At 37.2% G+C, this 24592-nt stretch overlaps 1 protein-coding gene across 31 annotated transcripts in view; it reads right to left on the bottom strand.

The window, feature by feature from the left end:
• Nucleotides 1-24592, bottom strand: part of ank3a (ankyrin 3a) — a 137840-nt gene that overhangs the window by 37703 nt on the left and 75545 nt on the right. For 14 of the 31 annotated variants that reach the window (XM_056235063.1, XM_056235062.1, XM_056235053.1 and 11 more), the window contains 13 exons: nucleotides 20906-21004; nucleotides 18257-18454; nucleotides 18068-18166; nucleotides 17830-17928; nucleotides 17650-17748; nucleotides 16786-16881; nucleotides 16111-16183; nucleotides 15348-15386; nucleotides 10758-10881; nucleotides 4668-4770; nucleotides 1737-1787; nucleotides 1120-1229; nucleotides 29-61 (listed from right to left, as the gene is read on the bottom strand). In XM_056235063.1, the coding sequence (XP_056091038.1) occupies nucleotides 29-61; nucleotides 1120-1229; nucleotides 1737-1787; nucleotides 4668-4770; nucleotides 10758-10881; nucleotides 15348-15386; nucleotides 16111-16183; nucleotides 16786-16881; nucleotides 17650-17748; nucleotides 17830-17928; nucleotides 18068-18166; nucleotides 18257-18454; nucleotides 20906-21004 (1223 nt within the window). Of the gene's footprint in view, nucleotides 1-28; nucleotides 62-1119; nucleotides 1230-1736; nucleotides 1788-4667; nucleotides 4771-7467; nucleotides 7480-10757; nucleotides 10882-12396; nucleotides 12731-15347; nucleotides 15387-16110; nucleotides 16184-16785; nucleotides 16882-17649; nucleotides 17749-17829; nucleotides 17929-18067; nucleotides 18167-18256; nucleotides 18455-20905; nucleotides 21005-24592 lie in introns of those variants that run through there. The other 17 variants (XM_056235059.1, XM_056235065.1, XM_056235076.1 and 14 more) reach the window with 15 other exon arrangements.

The following is a 24592-nucleotide window of genomic DNA, read 5'->3' as shown; positions in this document are numbered from 1 at the left end:
GAGTGATGTCACCGGACTCAGTTTTCACCTGGAGTCATACTGAGGAAGCGGGGAGGAAGGGCTGCAAAAGGAAAATTAACAAAAAGAAAAAAAGAACAGAAAGCAGGAGGTAAAAATAAACAACATTCATTATTACAGTTGTTGTCATGGTAAAACAGCTGACATACAAGTAAGCAAATCAAAAATCAGATCTTATGTGCAATGCAGAAGAAAGTGTGTGCGTGGAGTGGGGGGAACCTAAAGGAAAACAAAATGTGCTTTATGCGAACAACTCAATGAAGCCAATGAAAAGCTTTTTGCATGCTTGCCCAAAACAGCATCATGTTTGCAGATTGGTTGGGTTAAATCATCTTCCACCAATCATAAATGGTATCATTATAATACACTAATGATATGCTCGGTCCCCCCCTTAGGAGAAATAGGTGGTTAAAAGTAGGGAGTCAAGTTTTAGCATCGAAATGAATGGCAATGCTGACAGAATAGCCACTACTGGAAATGACTACACCTTTAAACTCTCATAAATAAAATAAAATTCTACTGTGAAATATGGGGGGTTGAGCTCTGCCGTTCAAAAGTTATAGGTCAGCAAGAACTTTTTTTTTTTAAACAAATTAAAACTTTGCATTAAATTGATTAAATGTAACAAAGACATTTATAATGTCACAAAATATTTCAATTTCAAATAAATGTTGTTCTTTTGAATTTTCGATACATAAAAAAACCCTGAAAAAATATGTATTAAGGTTTCCACAAAAAAAATTAAGCAGCACAAGGATAATATAATGCAGAAAACTGAAGCAATAGCAGCTAAAAATTCAGCTTTGCCATCACAGGAATAAATTAAATTAAAATATAAATTATAAATTGTATTCTAAATTATTTATTATATTTTAACCAGTCATTTTAAATTGTAATATCACAATATGTCACAATATTACTGTTTTTCCTGTCATTTTAATCAAATAAATGCAGCCTTGATGAGAATAAGAGACTTCTTGCAAAACGGTAGTGTATAATAAACATCATATATAATCAAAATATAATAATGTCGTGGCTCCTAATGTGTTTGCATCCTTTAAAATCGTGTTAAACAATCTAAACACAAAAACGTATTCTTACCCAGAGTGCACGGGACTGCACGCAGTGTTGTGTGAGTGGTCCACTGTGTCAGGGGTCCAACTGTACCGCCGCATACACTCACTGTTGTATTCACGAGTCACTGCGAGGTGCTGTAAACACATCCAAACATAATGATATGGGGTCAGGAAAGGTGTGTGCAGGTTGTTAAATTACAATGTTTACATTTAGTAAATGTAAATGTTACATTTAGAAATGATATGATAAAATGAAATTCTGATATATGTTTTTTTTAATTCGATGACTCAGTTATCTAAAGATCTCCTGAGATGGCTTGTAAAACCACTGCCAAGATATGAAGTTAAGAAAACAATATGTCTTCGGAAACACCGCATTGATGCATGTGGATGAAACACGGCCTCAAACAGGACACTCAATAAGAAAAGAAAATCAGAAAACAAAATGAGTGAAAGACCATGAAATAAACACTGACATGGCTGCATATGGGGGTGGAGCTTATATTTATAAACAAACAATAACACACAAATACCAATGAGCGTCTAAATGAGAGAAAACGAGTGCATTCGGATTTTTGGGTAATGAAAGAATGGAAAAAATGGAGAGTGATGACTAACATGGTCACGATCAAGAACCTGTACCTTATTCTGAGGGTCCACCATGTAGGAAATATCTTTAAATACACTCTGAAGCTTTAAAAGAAAAACACACATACAGGCATGTTTACGCTACTTGCTGTAAAGGAGGAAAGGGTGATCTTTGCTCTGCCAAACAAAAAGAGAGGAAATAAGTAGTGTGCTAAAAAAATGTACAAAGTCTTTCTCTGATGTTGTTTAAAACCTAGTGATCGGTCTACCTAATCGAACCTAAACTGAACACTTGAATGATGCCCAAAAAGCTGTCAAGGCAGGCAGCTCAATCACTTTAGGAAGACAACATCTGACCCTGAAGGGAAAATAAAAACAGTTTAGTATGCAGTATCGCACTCTCTCGCTTGCACTCTCAAGGAACTCTCAAGGCTGTATGAATACTAAACCTCATAACACTTATTTTTAGTTAAGGCTAATGGTTGTCATATTTGATATGCATAAGTGAAGCCAATTCAAATTTTAATCAAACAAATTAAGTGGACTAATAACTATATCTCTGCATTCTTTAGGAATGAATTTTTCAAGAGTCTGGTGTGAACATTTGCTCCTGAAAATGGAAAGAGCAACCGAACTCTGAACAGGAAAACACATCATGGAAAAGCTTGACAGAGTCCAAGTCTGACTCTCCATCTCTCTCCCTTCTCCCTCTCTTTATCTTTCTGCCAGCAGCTGTTTATGGATAGATTGAGGTCAAGCATTTTGATTATTAGACTAACAGTCTCAAGTCTTTCGAGTTTATTAAAAGGCACATTTGGAAATGAGAATGTGACACCGGAGAAAAGAGAAGAGTGTGATTTTTTTCTGTGTGGATAGGGACCGGTCTTTCGCAAACCCCATGGGACCCAACACAAATATTCCAGGACATTTTGCTGTGTTGTGGAAAGTCCTGAGGAAGAATGCCAGACAATAAATAAAATAAAAAATAAATCTTTAAATTAAGTGTCTTTAACTACTGTGTAATAACATTTAAATTAAGGATTTTGACACAATGCACTTATTGTTGTTACATGATTGTACTTTTATTTAAAAATAAAATACCTGCATGCAATAACAGCAGTAATTAATTTCTGTTATTACATCTACATTTACACTGTTGACCCTTCCCTTACACCTTAACACACCCTTAAACCTACCCATACCACCAAACCTGTCCTAACCTTACTTGTATCCCCACATCAATAACAGCAAAAGTGTTTTGCAATACAATAAAAATAATAAGTTAACTGTACCTAACAATTTTTTATGCAAGTACATAGTTGTTAAAAACACACAATAATAAATGTGAAGTGCATAAAGCAAACCTTATTTTTTTTATGTTGTATATCATTTCTAGTGGTGACCAGTCAGTGTTGATGTAGATCAAGTGGCACACACACATAGCACACAAATTTGAGGTCAAATAAATTTAAGTCAATTTTAAATATATTTTCTCAGTATTGAATGAATGAATTATATTTATAATAAATTATAAATAAATAGGGTTGTTATTGTTAACTAAACCTAAAGGTAAGACTTTTAGTTTACTACTATTAGTAATAAATTAGGGCTGTCACTAACAATTATTTTGACGATTAATTGAGTAATCAGATCTATTTTTATTACCACAAAAAATGCCAAAGCAAAGACCTAAGCCTTTAAAATGACTTAAAATACATAAATAATAACAAAGATGTAATGATATTTGGTTCAAATGAAGTATCAAATGCAAATAATCAGATGGTTTATAGAACAACACTGATAAAATACATAATATAAATCATCTTATATACATTATGTATTATAACAAATGCCTGCAGAGGGTGCCAACGGCCTGGTGTTGTTACACTTAACAGCAGATTAAATCCTTGTTTAATATTGGCCAAACAGCATTTAATTCAAATGTTTACTTTATCTTTAATAATTGGCCACTGCTTTACTAAAGAAATGCTAAAGCCACTTTTCTTGAACAGCAAACGTTTTCTATAAGAATAATATGTGGACATCCAAACATGCAAACTCAGAGAAAGGGTTTAAACTTATATTTTGAAATCACGATAATCAAGACGCATATTTAGAAACAGATTGACGTATTCTCCTGTGTTGGTGAAGGTTTACAAATGATTTTTCCCTTACAAATCGGATAAAATGGCACACATTGCATTCCCAGATGAACGTTACGCAACTCACAGCAGTTTGAAACGCTCCATGCATATAAATGATAACAGTTCATGTGGAGCAGCATTCAGTGTGAACTAAACTAAACGCTCTGAGACGCACAAAACCTCATTTTAACCCGCAGAGCATATATTTATTTAATTGAATCGCAGCCTTTGTGAATTCACAATAGCACTACTCTATGGTATGGTTTTAATACATTGTGCAGGTCTAATAATGCGGTTTATGGATTCTCGTCCGTGGAATGGGCCACTTCGCATTCACTTCGGTATTTTGCCGGTAACTCGACACGGGTAAAGAAAAAGCAAATGAAAATTACAATTGAAATAAAATTACTAAGTTGAAGTACTAAAATTGCTAAATATTTTTAAAATATTGAAATATTGAATATTTAATAATAATAAAAGTGATCAAAGCACGTTATTAACTGACTAAAATGAAAATGAAAATATAAAATATATAAAAAAGATAAAAAATAAAAGCCAATTCAAAATATTAATAAATAGTAAAGTAGTATAAAATATAATAATACAACACTGTCTATAAATATGATTTTTTTTTTTTTTTTTTTTTTTCATCATCTTTGATGTATTCATCACATTCTAGCATTCTAAGCATTCTAGGATTGCCTTCACTACTATGGAGTATTTGGCAAAAAGAAAGATAAAAATTAGAATTTCTTAATTCTTACTGCTTTCTGTAAGTATGACACAGAGTATGACAATACTGAATGAGAGTGAGAGAGATAAAGAGAGTAGGGATTCTCACCGTGTCTTTGGTAGGCGCCAGCATCTCTTCAATCATCATGCTGTCACGGGCGAAGGAGCTTCTGTTCAGAGTGTTGGACCTGTCTGAGCTGAAGGAGCGCAGACTGGAGTGTGTAAGAGGTTCACATATGTACACACGCACAAGCAGATACACACAAACAGAAAGCAAAAGACACAAACAGGGACGAACAAACATAAACACAAAACAAACACACAAAAGTTACAACATGCAACATCCAGGGAGAACAAAAGCAAACCCTTCAGAGAAGAGTGGAGAGAAAGGGATGTCTGATGGACAGAGAGGAGGAAGTAAGAAGAAAACCGAAATGGGCAGACATGTAGAAGAGAAGTTGACTGGGCAACAGGGATGCTTATAATTAACTGGTTTTACCCTTCATCGGAATTTTGACCGATCAATACTATCAGTTAAGATCAGTTATCAGTTTAAAAAGTAATTTAAGAAATTTTTCAAGATATTTTAAAAATGTTGCTGCATGGTTAGAAAATATACTACACACACGCGCATTTTTTATAAGTCGTGTATAAGACGCATTTTATTATTACATGCAAAAATTATCTAAAATACCTGTAAATAAAGCAAAATGTTTACAAACATTATAAACACTATAAACATAACTATAGGCTATTTAGTTCCCCTCACTCCACAACAAATCCTTTCAATTTAACGCTATTTAGAACAGAACAAGAATGAAGAATATAAGTAGCTATATAAACGTCAAGCTAAAACTAATTCGTTTAAAGCATAACTGAAACAGAAACCAGTGTTGGGTTCTCGTAGCCTCCCTCTCTTATTCAGGATGAATCCAAATGTTTCCACATTCAAAATGTATTTGGATGCTAAAGTCATATTTAGTATGTAAAATAGGCTATGTACTTCACTTACGTTCCAATATTGACATAAAACATCATCCTTCACATGTAAAAAAAAAAAAAAAAAAAAAATATGTGCTTGGCATAAGACCACAGTGGGGCGATTCTACTACGAAGTATTTCAATTGAGCAGTGTAGCTTTTTATGCTTGGTTGACTATTTTTATTTTGATAATGAACAGGCTACGATGTCAAGTTAGTAATGTAAGAACTGATATGTATAGTCTTCAGTCACATGATCCTTCAGAAATAATTTAAAAGTTGTGGCAGCTTAATATTTTTGAAGAAACTAATATTTTCAGGTAATATTTGATGAATAGCTAGATGAATCTCTCTTACTGACCATAAACTTTTGAACTGTAGTGTATATTTAAATTAACAGAGGTCTTACGCTTTGTATGCAAGTGCTAGTTAAATTTAACCCAACGAATTTTGGAAAAAAACAACAACAATCCACTAAGAGCAGTTATAGCAAGCACCACTAATAATAAACTGACAATTTGAGCTCATTTCAAATGTACGACTGCATGTGCATGTGTGCACCCTTCTGCAGTGCTCTTAGAAATGCCTGGATCTCTCCAGGACAGCAGTCTTTGGTTGGTTGTACACTGTGTGTATGAGATTGAAAATTCTGCAGCAATCAGCAGGATTTAAAGGTACAGCTCTGTAGCGCACACAGCAGAACTGTGCACGAGGGTGTGTTTACGGAAGAAACGGTGTTGGTTTATGTGCTAGTCTTTGGATGAATGGGTTTACAACCGTCTTTCTGTGTCTTCCTCTCGCACGTCAGTTTCATTCGTCCTGATCGGCATTGTTTTTATGGTTATATAGTAATACAGCAGCTGAATCACCGTTCTCTGCAGTACACACTCTCTCATTTCCCTCCTCTGCATTAACTTATCTCTTTTTCTTTTCGTTCTACATCATTTTCCTCCTTTACTATGCACTTTTTCTCTCTGTCTAATTATCTCATTCTGAACAGAGACAGTATTTTAAAAGAAGGCTGTACTATGGTTTTGTGTGCATTACATGTGAAACAACATACAATATAATAAGATGAATATTTGTTCTCTTTTCCTAACAGGCTTATCTATGTTATAATCATATGCCTCCTATCTAATGTTCTGCGATCAATGTGCAAATATGTGTGCTTGGAATAACTATTCTCTCTAAGCTTCTCTATCAAAAGCACACTAGTGATAATAAGCAGACATGCTTAGAACACCATATCTATTCTTAATTTTGCAATAAAATTGACATGTGATCAATGTTGTGAGTAATGGCCAATTAAATGTGGCATTGCAATTGCTGACTGATCAGCTTGAAGCTTTTGTCCCTGGATGTTACATAGAGCATCACAACTGAAACAACAGCAACACACAACATATATATAAACACAGTCCATGCCACACTGAACAAAAACTCAAAGCAACCAAAATATAATAGTTAGCACACTAATCATTAATATTTCAGACATCAATAACATTTAAAACAATATTTCACAACACACAACTACTGCCCGCTTTTCCTTTTATTGAAAAACTCCTCACATCTTTTCAATTTATAATCCGCCTTCAAAAGTGTTAGATGGCTTTTGTGTAACCGATAAGAAGCAGGTTTGGCTTTGGAGCCAGATAGAATAAATCAAACGTCAACACAAGAGGAGTTCAGAGACCAGAACTCCAGTTGAGATGCATGAATTTGTTTTATCAGGCCGAGGAGCTCAGGCCTCAGTGTATGAAAGGGATGAGACTCCATAGAAACGCACTGCACCAGATGACATGGTGGAGCGAGGCATGATGGGAGTTGTAGTACGTATGGAAAGGGGCAGTGACAGAAACGACAGCTACGGAGAGAGAAAGCGAAAGGCACAGAGAGAGAGAGAGGCAGAGAGTAAGACATCACTCTTACCTTATCCTGGGGCTAGAGAGAGTGAGAGAAGCGAAGAAAGAGAAAAGAGTAAAATGTACTGGACGTGGCAGAAGCAGTGAGAGTTAAGCATGGCACTGAGGCTCTGCCACAGCATGTGTTGTGCTCCTAGACAGGACTGGGTGCGTGTTTGGCAAAAACGAGCAATATTAGTAGCTCTATCTAAGAGCAAACAATGCCAGGCTGATGTTAACAAAATAAAAGAGGCAGAATATGAAACTGTAGAGTAGAATATCATTAAGAAACATCAAAATAGTAACAATCCAAATAGCAATAAGCATTTCTAAAGCAATTCAAACTAAATTTCAGACCTGAAACAGTATGTCTTACCTTGACTAAGCAGCTGGGATACTGAGTATTTTGCAAATGACTTAATAATTATACCAATAATCTATACAGCTAATTTGACTCACATTTGACTATTTGATACCTCTTGTGTCAATATCCAAATACAGCAAACCATAGAGCTAATTCTTCCCTCTGAGCTACACAAGTTCTGAGCACAAAATTGAAATGATCAATAAAATTAATCTATCATAACTAAAGGTGATAACTGGAGACTGAAGGTCTGTATCCATCGCATCACACCTTCACACAAACAGAGTCACGCACTCTCCAGGCTTTGTCACTCAGTGTTCCCTTTCCCGTGATGACGTCATTGTTTTCAGTTATTTATTCCACGTCCTCGAATGCTATGACAATTGGCACACAAAGGCCAGCCAATCAGAACTAAATGTCCCGTGCAACAACAGAAAATTAGGCTCCATTGTGCCACATAATGCTTGCATGACAGGACTGGTACCTTTCCATCCGAGTGTCCCATTTCTCTCACCTACACTCATCATCCTTCTGCAACGACAACCAGATCCTGACGAGATGACCTCTTAAATGAGGGGATGGGCACAAAACACCACAAATGTGTGTCATCTGCACTAAACCTTTCTGAGAAACGTAGCTAGTTAGATTTTATAAAAGGTACTGAAAAACATTGTTCAAAATGTTTACCTTTAGGCATACAACATCATGTGGTTCTAAAATGTGTAATATCTGATCAGATTTGGTGCTTACAAGGACATCATCCTTGTTATGAAGTGTCCTCAAGGCTGTCATTAATCATTAACAAAAAAACATCTAGACTAATTTAGTCATCCGAGCATCTTTTATGCGGTTATTTCCACTTGGTCACTTGTATTTTTGCTAATCAAACAAAAAGCATAAATAGACCATATAAATACCAAACCAACTTAGGAGATCATGCAACAAAACACAACATGGGTCAATGCATTAGGTTGTTCAGGCCACACAAATACTGTAAACTGTACGTTAAAATTTAAAGTGTTGATGGACACAACATGTAATGTGACCATGTTTAAAGGGACAGATGGGGGGAAAAAGGGAAATTAAATTAAAGGGAAAAATGGTTAATCAAGCCATTCTAGATCCTTTGACTATCTTTTTTCAGACGAACACAATCGGAGATATATTTTAAAAATATCCTGGCTCTTCCTAGCTTTATAATGGGAGAGAATGGGGGGCGAGATTTTGAAGCCAATAAAAATTCACCCATCCATCATAAAAGTAATCCATACTTCTCCAGGGGGTTAATAAAGGCCTTCTAAAGTAAAGCGATGTGTTTGTGTAAAAAAAAATATATAGCTATAATACCTAGCTCCTGGCAGATGAACCTACGCATACTGCGCAAGTCGACTTGTGCCACAAGACTAAGCCTAACGTGATGTATGATGTAGGATGTAGGAGTATCGTAAGCTTAGACGCCTCTCGCGATTTAAACAAACAGGCTTCTTTTCTCTTATATCTAAATTCTCTGACATTTCTCCTTAAAATTTCTCGCTTTAGGCTTCTAATTCGTGACCGGTGTTTTGTTTTGCTCTATCCTCTGCGCTTCTGCGTTGGTCATTGTGTCATGTGTCAGGTCAGGGGTTACTCTTCCGCCGCAAATCACTGCGTACGGCCGTCTGCCGGAATCTAGTTATTATAGCTAATACAGTTTTAAACATATAGATATTTTTCTTACAAAAACCCATCGCTTCGGTTCAGAAGGCCTTTATTAACCCCCTGGAGCCATATGGATTATTTTGTTATGATGGATAGATGCATTTTTTTTGGGCTTCAAAATCTCGCCCCCCATTCACTGCCATTCTAAAGCTTGGAAGATCCAGGATATTTATGTCTCTGTTTGAGTTCGTTGGAAAGAAGATAGTCATATACACCTTGGATGGCTTGAGGGTGAGTAAATAATAATAATTTTAATTTTTTGGTGACCTATCCCTTTAAGTATCCACTATGTGTACTTTCTTAAAGCTGAAATAGAACTTGCAGTCATAATCCTCTATACAAATCTATTTACACTGTATATCTCCAATCAATCTTACAATGTTTTTGCTGTGAATTATACTAATGTGTCTGGTTTTACAACAACTGGGAACTCTACTGTCACTTCAGTTTTTATGTTTGATAAAAATCAGTTTGCAACCATGAATTGTTACTCTTAAAAATTTGACAAAAGTTGTCCAGCAGAACATGCAACAATTGTCCCTAAAGTGGGATAACTGTATGATACTACCTCTTTAAAAATATGAAATACTGTTAAGATTAATGTCGGCACTAAAAGTACAAGTGTTTTTCTGCTACTATTTGCATAACAATTTCTCATAATTTTATCCTGTCATCTAAAAACACTAGTGTCATGTACACTTAACTTGAATGGCACATGGTGAGTTGAATTTGTGTAGTGGGAACAGTTTCCTGAGAACCAAAATCCCTTTTTTTTTTTTTTTCAGTATACAACGGGGATATGAAGACTGACAGCTCTGAATGCAGAGTGAATCTGACCAAGATTTGGCTTTCTCTCTTTCCTGATGTTTACTGCCATCTTTTTGTTCTTGAAGCATTTTACTAATTCAGACTGAAAGTCAATACACAATGTCCTGTCATTAAAACAAAACGCACACAGCCTGGACTTGGTGTTTTAGTTTGTTTGCTTAATGCTTACTAGCACTCCGTTTACATGCCTTTTAAGACTGTAGGCCTAATGCTTTTAGAGAAGTCCAGCTGAACATTATTCCCTTGTCTAACTCCACATCCTAAATCTATCTACATCATCCTTCATCCAAACATCTCCAAACATCTACACCTCCCATAACCTGCAACACCATATATTTGTGCCACTCATGGAGAACCAGTGAATAGGTAACAAACAGCTTCATAAAAAAGCAAGCATCCATATAAATAAAGTATATAAGTGCTGTTACCTGGCAGAGCGGGCTCCAATACTGAAACCCATGTACCCCTCCTGCGGCAGGGAGTCATCCCCCAACTCCCTCAGGTCCTGTGGCCGAAGATACTTCTCAGTCTCGCCAGTCATCGCATCTTCACCTGCAGAGATGAGACAGGCCTAAGGTGAGCTCACTTGAAGGTGAACGGGTAAGGTGACCTATCAGCAGCTGCGGCAATCAGCTCCCCTTCGTTCTTCTAATTAAATAAAACCCAAAGCCACTTACAGTTCAATTATTTCCAAGACAGTCCCACTAGAACAATCTGAGGTTAAGTGTTTTGCTCAAATGCACAATGGCAATAATTTGTGGATCATCTCTTGTGGTGTAAATCTACCAGCCCACACAGTCTTCTTGTGTCATGCAAACATCCAGCTCGCAGCTTCTAGATTATTAATCTATGTCACATAACACCTGGGTGTTTTTCTGTCCCCGCTGTGAATAACAGAAGCTTAGTTGGCAATATTTCACTAACACATAGAGGAAACAGTTATTGCTGCATCAGGACACCACTGCGTCTCCTGCTATAAAGCACGTTTCCATCACACCCCCAAGAGTTTCTTAAACCTGATGAAAAACAGCTAAAACCAGGCTATGCTGGAGGTCTCTCACACTCAGCATGGTCTGTTTGCTGGTTTTAGGGGTTTGGAGCAAGCTGGGATCTAGCTAAAATAAGGTAAGACTAGCCAATCATCTTAGCCTGGCAGCTTTTAAGTGGTTTGTTTTCAGCAGGGAAAATATAGAAATATGACAATAAAAAAAATGTATAGATCAAATTAAGTTTAATAGTTTAGTTTTACATTATATGATTTATGATAGTCCGAATCTGCTTTTATTTTCTGGGGGGGTTGCTGTTCTGTTGAGTTTTAAGAGGGTTTGGGGTACTTTTGAAATAGTCAGCAGCTTGATGACATAGGCCTACTTACACCAGCAAAACAGTTTAGGCTTGCTAGTTTGTATAGTTTAATAACAGATTCAATTGTAACGGTTTTTGTATCCGTCAAAATTAACAAAGCTGTTATATTAAAAACCACTTGCAAAAAAACAAACAAATAGTCACTATGCCACCGACAAAACAAGCGACGGCTGCGTCTCAAAACCTCGTTAGCTGCTAACTAGACAAATTATTTTCATAACATTCAACGCCGTCTGGGCAGATAGCTCTCATGGTTTTCAGGGTGTCGTTATTTTACTAAATTAGGGCGCCTATGATGCACAAAATGACATCTAGGTATGCAATGTTCTCAAGGTTTTGAGCCACAGCCAACATCTTTTTCGTATCTCTCATAAACGCGACTTTTGCTTGTCCTCCTCTCTCTCTCTCTCTCTGCGTGCTGCAGCCCCTCCCCTCCCGCTTCAGAACTCCTCCGTTTCCCTAACCGGCTCGCTAATTCCTTTCTACTCCGGTACCGAATTAACGACTTAATGACAACGAACACTCATGACAAAGACTAATAGATGACCCTGTCTAGAAATAGAAGACACGGCATTTGACGTCATTCTGAGTTTTAAAAGTGTAACGTTACATCTGAATAACATATCCGAGCAGTGTCCAGCCGGTGAACACAGTATGCAGCAGAGCCCCAAAACACCGCAGTATTCTGACACAACGACTCACATAAAAGCGCTGCCATATCCCACTCCGATACTGATATATCCGGTATTAGCGTATTCCCCCGATATTTCGTTAAGTTCTCAATGAAGTCTGTATCCTCTGAGAAAATAACTGATGGTGAGGTTGGTCTATTCCGGTTGATCATGTGAGAGTCGGTCGTCCCGAGTCGACCAGAACTCTCGTGGCTGGATGTGCGAAATTTACATCCGTTCATTCGCCCGGTAAAAGTTAAATCACAAGGCAGCCTGGGTCAAGTGAAGGAGGATCTACCAAAGCTGCACTCTCACATGTCAGGGGAGCTCTGCTCTTTTTCCAGCCTCCCGCGTGAGTGCGAGCGCAACGCACACACACACGCACGCACGCACACACACACACACACACACACTGAACACGCGCGCGCGCAGGAGCAGGTCCGGTGTGTGTGTATGTGTTGCTGAAGATTTTGCAGGTCTAGCAGCAAGTGCAAGGTGGTAACAAGACACCAAGTACTGTCAACATAGTTCTCTCAGGAGAATGAAGGGAGGGAGACAGTGCAAGCGCTTCTCTAATGAGTGTGTGTGTGTGTGCAGGGGCGTGGTAGCGGGGGGAAAAAGGGTACAGAGTACCCAGGGCCCGAGGCAGCGGGGGGGGCCCGCCGAAGTCGCTGATTCCCCCCCCCCGGTGGAAAAGTCGGCGCGCTCAAGTCGCCGAGCACAAGTCTAAAGTCCGTCTCCACCGTTGGAGAAGTCGACGTGCTCAAATCAAAAGTCCGTCCCCCCCCCCCGACCCCCCCCCCGTTGGAGAAGTCGCTCAGTCGAAAGTTCGCCTTGCGCGGACCCCCCCCCGTTGGAGAAGTCGCGGGGGGCCCAGCAAGATGGTTTGTACCCAGGGCCCAAAACTGGGTGCTACGCCCCTGTGTGTGTGTGTGTGTGTGTGTGTGTGTGTGTGTGTGTGTGTGTGCTGGTTTGGCTACTTCTAAATAAAGAGTGTTGAAAACTAACTTTTGTAAACCTGAAATGGTCCTCGCTGTTTGAGATGCTCACATATGCTTTAAAGTTAAAGTATTGTAGGTATTATTGATAAACCCTAATTTGGGGCCTTCAGACTGAAATCCACCCCAGAATCGTACAAAGTTAACAGGTCTGTTCCAGTGTTATTATTAACTAATACTCCAACCATTAAAAACTGTTTAAAAATATAAAAATAACTGTAAAAAATAAAAACTGAATAACTGCTGAAATATGTTTAAACGTTAATACAGCAGTTTAAATGCTAATACAAGTCTGTGTGGTAAAGTTATTTTATCAGCTAATGTCAATAGGTCTCTCAGGCACACATTCAGAGTCACTGTAGAACATTCTACTCATTACAAAGAGATAAAGAACATTACATAACTAAGGAAGTTCACTTTTCTCTCAAGTATACTGTACAGTTATACACACAAGATCTCATTTTAATCATGTGTGTATTTTGCTGTATTTGGCACTGTGCTCTTTGTTGTGTGTGGGAGAGATCAGGCTTTGCTGATGTCTGTCCCCATAATGACAATTAAATTGACCTACACTGTGAGAAAATGTTTTTTTTTTTAATGAAGGGATTAAATACATGGTTCACACAGCCCCGGAAAATATCAGGGAATTCAAAAAGGTGTGATTACTAGGCCTGGATACTCGTGTAAATACAATTTTAAAACATAATAAAAATAAACATTAAATGAAAAATATTTTTTATAGTCATTATAAATGTTATATTTATGACAATAAAATATAGAAAAAATTATGTTATTCAAAAAATTAGAAATGTAGCCTTGAGTTAAAGCACTAAAATGACTAACTGGAAATAAACAGAAAAACTAAAACTAAAATAACATAAAAAATCCTAAATAGCAATATTTTAAAACAACAAAAGCTAATAAAAAAGGACATAACAAATTGATTAAAAATTAACTTAAAATGAAAATGAAAACTGAACATACAAATAAAGGCTAATTCAAAATATGAATAAAAACTATAATAGCATTTAAATAATGCCAAAATAACTGGTTAGAAAGTAAATGTAATCATCTTAATTAAAATCTAGAAATGCAAAAAGGTTTCTGTAAGGAAGGTTATTAGGTAATTAGCGTAAAATAAAAAACAATAGACGTCATTAGTCAGTCTCCACCATAATATGACAACAAACAGGTGTGTGTTATAAAATCAGATTGGAGATCAAAAGTGGAGAGGTCATTGCTTCTGACAGACATGAGGCCTGCCTGCACCGCTCAATACACAGACAACTAACAGGATAACCTATAGATATATTATAGGCGTCTGCTGCTAACAGACGCACACACACGCGCTAATGCACATACTGCTCAGACAGCAGTTTCAACACTAGACTTCTGCATTTTACTGCTTTATTATATTCTAAGATTATCTCTCTCAGGTAGAGGGGTGACACCTGTGGGTCAAGTCAGTGTCACCTGCGGGATTCTAAGTGTATCTGCTGACACACATGGTAACCGTACACCCTTAGCTCTCTGTGTAACCATGGAGAGGGGTGCAGAGAGGGACATTATGCTCATGAATATTTCAGCGTTGAACCAGGAGACAAGAGAAAGAGTTTGGCATCATAGTCAACACGTGGAGTGTTTTCTTCTCCTCCTGATCCACTGCACGTCAGCTTCACTGTATCCAAGGCAACTCTATGAGTCACATACAGGCTTGTGTGGGCATGTTATTGTGTTTCTATGTGAGAGCATTTGTAAATATGTGTTTAAAGTCATGAAGGGGAAGAAAACTGTGTGTAAAGTTAGCATTCACAGGAAATCACAGCAATCAGACTCGTGGTTATGTGCATAAAGACTCAAGAAAACAGACACAGTGCACCGCAAAGCCAGACGAGAGGAACGCATCAGAGCCGAGCGAGTGTGTGCGTGAAGCGAGGGATGATTAAAAAAAGAGAGAAAAAAACAGAACTGTGAAAGCGTGTACCTTCTTCCCCATCAGTCTGGGCTTCATGATCTTTCACAGCTGTCAAACATACAGTACACAGCAATAGGTTAAACATACACGCTCACACACACACACACATACACTCACACAGATTAATGAAGGCATATAGTGTTAGCCCAGTGATCATGGTGCAAGCTAGAGGGGAAACTGTCAAAATAACTAAATTTGAATAAACCACTGGATGCAAGACTAGTTTAAATGATATTTCAACAACTGCTTCACTGACTTAAGTGTGCATATGGTCACAGCGGAGTAAAGAGCTCTTTTCAGCATTATAAACCTATATAGTTCACAAAGAAAGAGTGAAACATTGTATGTGGTGTGTGTGTGTGTGTGTGTGTGTGTGTGTGTGTGTACCTACTTAACTATATTTTGGGGACAAATTTGTACCCAGAAGTGACCAAAACCTGACAAAATCTCCAAAAACCTCCCTTTAGAGACGTCCTCATTTGTAAATCTGGTTTAAAAATAAAGTAATTAAAGGGTTTTTTTTAAATGTTGAAAATGTAAAAATGCAGAAGGTTTTGTGTGATGGGTAGGTTTAGGGGTAGGGTTAGTGAAAGGGGATAGAATATACAGTTTGTACAGTATAAAAACCATTACGTCTATGGAATGTCCCCATTTAGATATCTAAGTAAACACAAGTTGGTGTGTGTGTGTGTGTGTGTGTGTGTGTGTGTGTGTGTGTGTGCGCGTGCATGTGTGTGTGTGTGTGTTTAGATCAGTACTAGTTCAGCTGTACCTTCATCATCAGACATGTCAAGGAACTCATTCATGGTCTCCGGGACATTGATCTTGTGTTTCTCAGTTACAGGCTGGGCAAAAATGGAAAACATGCAAAATACAACAAAAGTTAGAGGCACTTCCATAAGAATAAATAGTATAAAGTAGCAAATTATATTGGTAATATGACATAATATGACAACTTTAAAAAAAATCACTGACAAACTATCAATGTAAAAAAAAAATATGTTATTTTCATGTTATGGCCGATAATCAATAAATTGCAGATTCAATTAAAAATATAATAGTACAGTTATTTAAAAAAAATTAAATTAAAAATTTTCAGCAAAGGTAATATAAATGTAAAAATAGAAGAAATGAGCCAGAATGATTAAATATACAATATAGATAGAAAAATTTAATATAGTACATCCAATATTCTAATTGAAGTGTAAAAAAAAAAAAACATGGGCTGAAATAATAAAATAAAGTAAAAATTCAATTAAATTACACTATGCTCAAAAGTGATTTGCATGATGCAGTTGGTTGGTGTGCATATGACAGAATGCAAATGCGAATTGCATAAAAGACAAATTGCCGAGTATTCTAAGTTTATTGTGGACATTGTTGCTGCAGTAGAGGATGTTGAGGGAAGTGGAAGGGGTGGTCAGGAGACAGATAGTGAGTATGTTACCGTGGCAGTGAGGTTTTCATCCGTAACTCCTCTCAGTGTGTCCACTACGGAGATGTACCCAAGTCGCCGAGCAATGGAGAGAGCCGTGTTCCCATTCTGCCACACAGACAAACACACAAAACATTACTGTATACTATATTATCTGTAAATGAGGCGTTTCTTATGTACTATCATAATATCTAACATGCTTACTGTGAGTTAAGGAGAGAAGTGAAAGGTACACTACTCTGTAAGATTTTTTTTTCAGTTTTTGATAGAAGTCTCACCAAGGCTGCATTTATTTGATCAAAAATACAGTAAAAATAGTAATAGTGTGAAGTATTATTACAGTTGAAATAAATGTTTTCAAATGTAATTATAATATGCTAATTTGGTGCTCAAGAAACATTTCTTATAAATATCATTGTTGAACATATCTGAAAATCTGAGTGAAACAGCTTCTCGAACAAGAAAAAATCTAGTCTGTAAAAATCAGACTTTGGATTTTGTCCATCGGGAATTGATTTGGTCATTGGATTGTTGTGGTTTGCCATTGATGCTTGTGACAGGTTGTCTCGCCTTCACGACAGTAAACACGTCATCAGAGAAGAGAAGAGATATCGTTGCAAGAGGGAGGGGAAGTTACTTTAATTAAACATTAGAGGGCACATGAATTGTCCATTTTCATTTCATGCTTACTTTGATATTTTTGTGTAAACCACAATGCGTTTTCAGGATTATTTGAAGAATAGAAAGTTCAAAAGAACAACGTTTATTTAAAATAGTTTTTTTTAAACAATGTAAAAGTCTTTACTATCACTTTTGATCAATTTAATTCATTCTTGTTGAATAAAGTATGATTTTTTTAAATGCCTCAGTACTCACCAGAGTGAGCTCATTGGCCGAAGCTCCATACTGAAGCAGCATATTAATGATGTGGGTGTGGCCTTGCTGTGCTGCCTGGTGAAGAGGTGTGTAACCGTTCTATGCACAGAACGACAGCGAGAGTCAGTTTACATGCAAAACAAGATAATGTATCTTTTGACAAGCTGCAAACAGACTCACTTTTGTTTTGGCATTAGGCCTGGCCTGATTCTCTAACAGGAAGTTAGCCATCTTCATGTTGCCATAGTGACATGCCACATGCAACGGAGTGTAACCACTCTATTAGGAGAATAAGAAGGACAAGTGAATATCAGACACTGATACAGACACGCAGCAGTTGACAATGAACCTCTGAATGAATCAGTCTGCTTGTGCTGGTTATGTAATTATGGAAACGCCACAAGTTCTGACCCCTGACCTTGGTTTGGCCATCAATTTCTGCTCCATGGTTCAATAGCACTTCAGCAACGCCTGCCCTGTCATCCTGTGCAGCCATGTGCAACGGCGTGAGACCGTTCTGTTTTACAAAGACACACAGTGAGTCAAACTACTTTTAATCTACAATATTGTGCTCTGTGTGTGTATACGCGAATGTAAGTATGTTTACCTTATTGCCCATATTAACATTTGCATGTTTGGTGAGCAGCAGGGAGACAATGTCCACACTGCCCTCCTGTGCTGCCAGGTGGAGGGGGCTGATGCCCTGCCGGGTCACTGTGTTACACTCCGCCCCATATTCCAGCAACGTTGTCCCAATCTCCAATTTGTTCTTCTTAGCTGCAATGTGGAGAGGTGTGTAGCCATTCTAGAGAGAATGAGAGAGAGAAATAAGATGCAGTCATTTTTTACTGTAGTATTTTTTTTCAGTACTTTTCTTGATTACTCAAACCAAGCAGAGACTGCAAGAAGACTGTAAGAAGTAACCAAGCACTTAATTGCCCTACAAATTCCCAACTTGTTATCATGGAGATTACATTTACATCACTCAAGGTACATCAACTCTGGGGGAAAAGCAAGCCATGAAATTTAGAACTGCAAAAATCATATACTTAATCCACATTTTTGTCTTGTTTTTCATAAAAAATATCTAAAAATGATAAAAACAAGATCAGTTTACATGAGATTTTTTTCCTCCTTGAGTAAATCAAAAGGGACAAGGCCATGGAAAAAATATGAGATGCGTAGGAGGAAAAGTTTTATTTCAATGTTTTTATGTTTCCTTGCAAAACTTTTGCATTCACCCGAGAAACTTTGTATTCACTCACAAAAGTTTTGTTCCCCCGAGAATCTTTGCGCTTAATCCCAAAAATGTTGTGTTCCTCTGAGAAAATTTGTTAAAAAACACAAAAGCATTGAAATTAGGGATGCACCGATCCACATTTTTTCACTTCCGATCCGATCCCGATACCTGAATTTGGATATCGGCCGATACCGATACTTTTCCGATACCAGAGCTGTGTTTGCTTTAATATTATTATTGTTGATTTTATATGATGCTGAAATAAACTCCTCTCTACAGGCAAGTATGATATGTACATATGTATGCATGTATGTCAATATATGTATATATATATATATATATATATATATATTAAACAATAGATAAACAAAAGATAGAAAATTAAACAAAGATACACATTATACAGGCCTACACAGTGCTTTAATTTCAGGAAGGTCTACTAACATTTTTCAGGTATGGTCTAAAAAGAATTATAATGAAGTAATCAAAAGTAAAACAGCACTGCAAAGTTTATCATAGATAGATTTATGCTTATTAAAGCTAAAGTTATTCATTCAAGAGCTGTGAGTGATTTTCTCTTTGCCTTTTGTTGTTTGATTCTCAGTAATGGAGCAATCGTCAGCATGTTTATTAGACTGCTTCCCCTTTAAGAACGAGTGCACCATATTTTCTCCCAACTATTTCCATAACTACGTCCATTTTAGACAAACTGTTTAAGTGAATCTCCAAGCCGGTCATTTTGACATTTTTGTGTAGGCTACGTTTGATCATTTAGACGCGCATATGAAGCCCAAAGTATAATGTGCTTGTCTCGTTGCGGTCTGTTTCGGAGCGCGCGCCGCGGGAACAGCATCTCTTGCGCAGATTTTTGTGCTTTTAATAGCTCTTTTTATTATTAAAAGCATCCCGCAATTTAGCAACAGTAGAGACTGCATTTTTACAACAATCACCGATCATGCTGATGGGCTGTCGTGTTGTGCGCGCTGTGGCACCGCGTGAGAGATCTCTCTCTTTCTCTTCTGGACTGTGAATAGCAAACATGCATCACAGACAAATGGTTTAATTAATACGGCTTTGCAAACATTGCATTTTGCTGTCTTGCTCTGCTGTGGTGTTTCCAGTGTGAAGTATTTCCACCATAGGATTTCCACACAGTGAACATGTTGGCAGCTCAATGCTATCCTGTTAGCTGGCTGCAAACTGCGGAATGGATTTCCTGAGGGGGGGGGGGGGGGGGGGGGGGGTCTCTGTGTCTCATTGAGCCGTGCCTCCGTTCAGGATATCCATTCCACAGTTTGCAGCCAGCTAGCAGACTAGCCGGCGGGCCGCGGGAATCACTTTTGGAGTCGTTTCAGCAGACAACGTTAAAGCGCAGACATGGCTCATGGATATCTGATATCTCCGCAGGTTGGATCGGGAAAATCCGATACGTGAATTACGCTGGTATCGGTCCCGATACCGATACTGGATCGGATCGGCCCCATCCCTAATTGAAATATATTTTTCCCTTCCATCTCATTTTTTTCCAATCGCCTTGTCCCTTTAGGCACTCTGAACACACAAAATTTAGATAACAAATTAATTCAAGACATTATCTGACAACAAACCTTTATATCTGACACAATCTTTTACTCAAAAAAATGATCCTGTATTTAGGACCTAGTCCTAGACTAATTACTGTATTAGATATGTTTACTGCAACACAAATTAAAAATAATGAGAAAGAAAATGATTTCTGCAGAGCTCAATGTGAGAATATGGCCTGTTTAACAACTCTTCCATGCAGTTTGAGTGAGTTTAGTTTATTTTACTTAAAGTTAATCAGATTTTATGCAATTTAACAAACTTTTCAGCCTTCATGACATCCTCTGCAAATGTGATTTGAACATGGCAACAAAGTCACAAACAGCACGTAGTAACTCTTCAGATGTGATTTGGTATGTAGGTTGAGGTTCAGTAATAGCTTTTAAATGGTAAACAGCATGGAAGGGTTAATCCAGAAACCCAATCTCATACCTTCGCTGCAGATTGAGGAGATGCTCCCTGGTCCAGCAGTAACAGAGCCACTCTCTGATTATCATAGTGAGCAGCCACATGCAGCGGTGTTAACCCAGTCTACAATATACACACAGTCCCCAGCACGACCACAAGCACCCACGCCAGCATGCAACACACATACACACAAACATTGGACGCATGGACAGCACATACAGTACATAGGTGCGCACACACACACACACACACACCATGTTAAAGTTAAGAGGGAAGAAATCCCAGCAAACCACATTAAGATTATGGAGGACCAAACCTGCAGAAATTCAAAAGAAATAAATGTATAATATATAACATGCATAAAAATAACAACATTAAAATAAATAAAATAATAAATGACTTAATAAGACAACTATAATTCATTTTTAATTGAATTTAATCGTGAATTTATTTTTGTATAACTTTTTTCTTACTTTATTATTTTATTTATTTATTTTTATTCTTTTTAACTTTTATTTATTTATTCTTTCATTGATTTATTTTTCATTTATTTATGCATTATGTTATTTTTATATTTATTTATTCCCACAAGTATTTATATTTATACATTTATTTATTTATCTGTGCGCACCATATAAATGAGGGAAGCTGTCCATGCGTAGCTCCAGTGCATCATTGGTTGAGAGCTCACGTATTGAAGCGTTAGAAGATCTTAAGCGATTTCGGAGGTTTGCGACAGGATGTGGCAGATCAACTGGAGAGTTGGAAGTTATTTTCACCGGTTTGCATTACGTCTAATTATTTTGTAGTGACCACGGTTTACCAGAAATAGAAACACGAAGCTGAAGCCAGCAACTAATGTGATCCTGTGATCAAGTCGGCAAATTTTAGGTTGATGACACCCAGACACCCAGTTGGTTTCTAGTTGTTGTTTTTTGTGTAATCACAGAGGAAATCTTGACTAGGTTTACTAGGCTTATTTGAACCTAGGTTTGCGATGCTTGGGGGAAATGCGGCCCTGGATTGGCAAGATTTTCTCAGTGAAAAAAGTAATAAAAAAATTAATTCAGGATTACATTTAATTCAAAAGGATATTTGTTTTATCAAGTCATTTTTCATTTATATTTTTCCCTATTATTACATTATTATATTATTACTTATCTATTTATGATTTCTCCAGGTTTGGGCCTCCATATTAAGCAAGCAGCAATGAGCTCACACATATGAAGTAAAAAAAAACTTCCAAAGGATGGGTGTGTCTTTCCTTAACACAGTTTAAGCTTCTATGTGATATTTCTGTATATCTGTATACTATTGTTGTACGTATTAAAAAGCTTAATCTTTGTTAAGGAAACCAGACCTTCATGATAGCACAGCTGACGTTATGTGGATGACAGTTATACTTTGTAGTTCAAGAATAAATATAGCTGCGAGCAGCGATTACGGGCCCAAGCCGGTGGCACCGCAACCCCGGTGCCTTTAGTTACCTAAAGGCACCGGGGTGGCGGTACCACCGGCTTTGGCCCTTCATCGCTGCTCGCAGCTATATTTATATATATATATATATATATATATATATATATATATATAAAGCCGGTGGCACCGCCACCCTGGTGCCTTTAGGGTTATTGTGCACGACGTGCAAAAACGTAACCCTGCTTTGACTGTCGAAAAGAAGTGTGCTGTAGAGCTTGTATCAGTGTGGGCTCTGCAAAAGTGTGCATTGAGGGCACATATCAACCACAAAGTATGCGAGAGCAACCTTCTGAAAGGTCAGGTCTACATCCAGGTCTACATCTGCCGTGTGTTTACATCATAGTAGTGAAGTTTGAAGCAATCAGGTGATTTCAAAGCTTTTTGAAAGTGACAGACTTCCTGCTGCCAGTTGGTGGCGCTATAACCGGGGTGGCGGTGCCGCCGGCTTTGGCCCTTTCATCGCTGCTCGCAGCTATATTTATATATATACACACACAAACACACACACACACACACACACATATATATATATATATATATATATATATATACATAAATATATATATATTGTTTTTTTAAGAGACAAGACAGAATATTACTTGCCTGATCTGATTAGAAAAATAGTGTTTGTGTGTGTGTGTGTGTGTGTGTGTGTGTGTGTGTGTGTGTGTGTGTGTGTGTGTGTGTGTGTGTTTGTGTGTGTGTGTGTGTGTGTGGCGTAATTGAACAATGTAGACATAAAAACATACTCCGTCCTTTTGTTCATACAGGACATTATTCAAACTGCAAAGTGTTTACTTATATTTGTGTACACTTGCAATAAAACACAACATTGTGCTTTTGTCAAGCTATAAACTCTTGTCAAACTGTAAACTACAACTGTCACCCAACCAAAATCTCTTACACACACACACACACACACAGTTTAAAAGCAAAAAATATCAAACAATCCTATTTAAAAACAGTCTGTGGGAGCCATCTTTTGGACATTCATCATATCGCATTGGTTTTCATTTCTTGTCATCAAACAGAGCCCTAATCTGTTTATTTTTTCAGTTACACATTCTACATTGATTAAAAAAGAAAAATCAAATGTGTTTTTATTTTATACAGAAATAAATAATCTATCATTCAGATGAGAATAAAGTTAGTGTTAGTTCAAATTTTAAGGAAAACAAATATATGATCTGAAATATAGCACATTCATTTAAAATTCATTCAGGTTCAATTACCAAACATACAATCTTAATGTAATTTAAAGCAAACAATACATTTAAAATATATGGGTTGTATGACTATTTTTTAATATAAAAAGATATATATCCAAAAAGACAAGGCCTAAAGTTTAACAAGGGTTAAACTCTTATCACTGTAACAGACACAATCACACACACAATCACACACACACACACACAAGTCAAATCACTTACATTTTACATGCAATATTGACTTTTTTTCTGTTTCAGCAGCGAAAATAGTTAAACAAAGATCACAGCAGAACCATCGCGCATCTCACAGCAACGCGTTCTCATTACTGAATGATTCAGCATTTTGAACGAATCGGTTGACTCAAAGATTCAATGACCAATCAATCCATAAACATCTATCTCATTCATGAATGACTCAGTCGTTCAAACGAATGAATCAATGACTCGCTCATTAAGACGGTCGCCTGGCGACACCTAATGACGGTTTAGTGTTATGTTTAAAAGTATCATTCTTTCCAACGATTGTTAATTAACTCATATTTGAAACATAAGCTATATTTATATATATACATACATATACACACACATACACAAAAATAAAATAAAAACACATTTGAAACGTGTTTGCTTACTAAATTGTGAGCTGAACGAAAGTTGCAGCAAATATCAGCAACAGGAGTCAAATTTCATTAATCACGAGAGTGAAGAGCTGACTGAAAAGATGATGATGGAATAGGCTATTTTATGTAAAAACGCCTATTTAAGCGAATCTGTCATTGTACTCTTTTATTGTTGTGTTTTCCGTGAAAAATAATAGACTATTGAACTCACAATTCAAGCAATCGGCCCCCGAAATTGCACTAATTTTAGTGACACTAAAAAGTATGCGGCTGCACTGGCATTCATAATGGTGCGCGTCCATGGCGACGAGCGAGCAGAACAGAGCGAACGTTTAGTTAATTTCTACTTCCATAGGAATTCATTCGAGCGCCACCATTTCAATGTCTGTGCGGACGTCCATATTATA

The sequence above is a fragment of the Rhinichthys klamathensis genome, unplaced genomic scaffold (assembly GCF_029890125.1).
Source record: "Rhinichthys klamathensis goyatoka isolate OS25496 unplaced genomic scaffold, OSU_Roscu_1.1 h1tg000412l_1, whole genome shotgun sequence".
Classification (NCBI taxonomy): Eukaryota; Metazoa; Chordata; class Actinopteri; order Cypriniformes; family Leuciscidae; genus Rhinichthys; species Rhinichthys klamathensis.
This window is presented reverse-complemented; position numbering and strand designations above follow the sequence as displayed.